Below are 1,663 nucleotides of genomic sequence, written 5' to 3'. Positions count from 1 at the left end.
AAAATAAGTAAAAAAATTTAGTGGGATTATTTATATGCAGCGTCGCAATTTTTTTTATGATTGATTATATTTAAAAATCGATTATAATAAAAATATTTTACATTAATATTGGTAAAATGGTAGTTTATAAGAGTTGAAAATGGCAAAAGTAAAATATTCTTTCATAAACAATATAAGGGAATTTTTATTTTAAATTATTGCACAATTATAGCATTCCAAGATTTAAAACGTAATTTTTTATAATTTTTTTTAGCACAGGGTGATTTATAAGGGTTGAAGTGTTATGAGATACAAATTCTTTCATAAGCAATGAGGGAATTTTTATTTTAAATAATTGCAGCGTTAAAGCATTCCAAGCTTTTGAAAAGTAATTTTTTTATCATTTTTGTCAATACAGCGGTGGTTTTTAGGGGTGGAAAGGGAAAAATTATTTTATTAGCCATAAGGTAACTTTTATTTTAATTAATTGCACGATTTAATCATTCCAAATCTTTAAAAAGTAACTTTTTATCATTATTTTTTGCGTAGGGGTAGTAGAAAAGATCAAATATATCATAAAACATGTTCGAGAACATGGAACATTATTTAATCTTTGTGCTTGGACAAGATTTTTATCAATAAAATACTTAAAACTAAATTTTTAAAATTTTTTTCACTTAGGGGTAGTATTTACCCCTAAAAAAACAAAAAGCATCAATCGGGCTTATGTCACTTTTGAACTTGAGCCTAAGATGAGCCTAATTCTAAATTTTCATGGAAATCCATGCAGTTTCAAAGAATTCGAAGGTTACAGCTGAGTTTCGGCTTCAATGACTGTACTACATATAACATGTATGATGCTGATGGTGACGATGATGTGTCAAACATCATTTGAAACCGGACCTATTGTGAAAATAATATTTCTTTCTTCTTGTTTTTAAGTGGCGTCAATCCCCATGACATCGCACTCATAAGGCTGTCGTCTGCTCTGATCCTAAGCTCCGTTGTACAACCTTCGAGGCTTCCCCGACAGGATTCCGAACCAGCAGGCAGGGCGTTTACAGCAGGCTGGGGTTCTTATGGAGGAATCATCCTACCGCAGATGCCCAACACTCTTCAGAGAGTTAATGTTCCTATAGTGCCCATTGAAGGTTAGTTGAAACTATCCATCTTTGTTGTACACGTTTTAAGGAAAAATAACGGCAGCGTTACAGCCGCTAAACTTCGACAGGAAAGATTGTCAGGAGGATATCACGTATTGTTGAACTTTTAAAATTAACAATATTGTCTGGTAGCTCTCTAGTTTTAAGTCATAATCAGAAAATCGTAGCTAAGAGAGCTAAAAATTATTCAAGAACAAGGCATTGGAGATATTGAGACTCCGGAGCTACCGGAAAAAATTCGTAGATGGCGCTTTTTATAAAAATCCCCAGTTTTGTGCCGAATTGTTGATTTGTGATACAAATTTCCAAGGACATTTAAAAATGTCCTTGCAAATTTCCATATTATCAACACTTTTAACATATTAAGCGTCATGGCAGACACCGGTGTCTGTTCGTTATTTTAATCACTGGGCCAGCGCAGACATCGGTGTCTGTTTCAGTATTTGTCCAAATGTGCCGAACAGGCACTTTCAATCTACAATTCCTATGGTGGAGTGTCTGCTCTGGCTCATCCGCAAATA

At 33.7% G+C, this 1,663-nt stretch overlaps 1 protein-coding gene across 1 annotated transcript in view; it reads left to right on the top strand.

The window, feature by feature from the left end:
- Positions 1 to 1,663, top strand: part of LOC108917989 (trypsin-1-like) — a 9,109-nt gene that overhangs the window by 4,700 nt on the left and 2,746 nt on the right. The window contains exon 3 of the mRNA XM_018724824.1: positions 922 to 1,130. Within this exon, the coding sequence (XP_018580340.1) occupies positions 922 to 1,130 (209 nt within the window). The remainder of the gene's footprint in view (positions 1 to 921; positions 1,131 to 1,663) is intronic.

This window comes from Anoplophora glabripennis, unplaced genomic scaffold (genome assembly GCF_000390285.2).
Source record: "Anoplophora glabripennis isolate ALB-LARVAE unplaced genomic scaffold, Agla_2.0 scaffold90, whole genome shotgun sequence".
In the NCBI taxonomy this organism is placed as follows: domain Eukaryota; kingdom Metazoa; phylum Arthropoda; class Insecta; order Coleoptera; family Cerambycidae; genus Anoplophora; species Anoplophora glabripennis.
The sequence above is the reverse complement of the archived record's forward strand: the minus strand, read 5'-3'. Positions and strand labels throughout refer to the sequence as shown.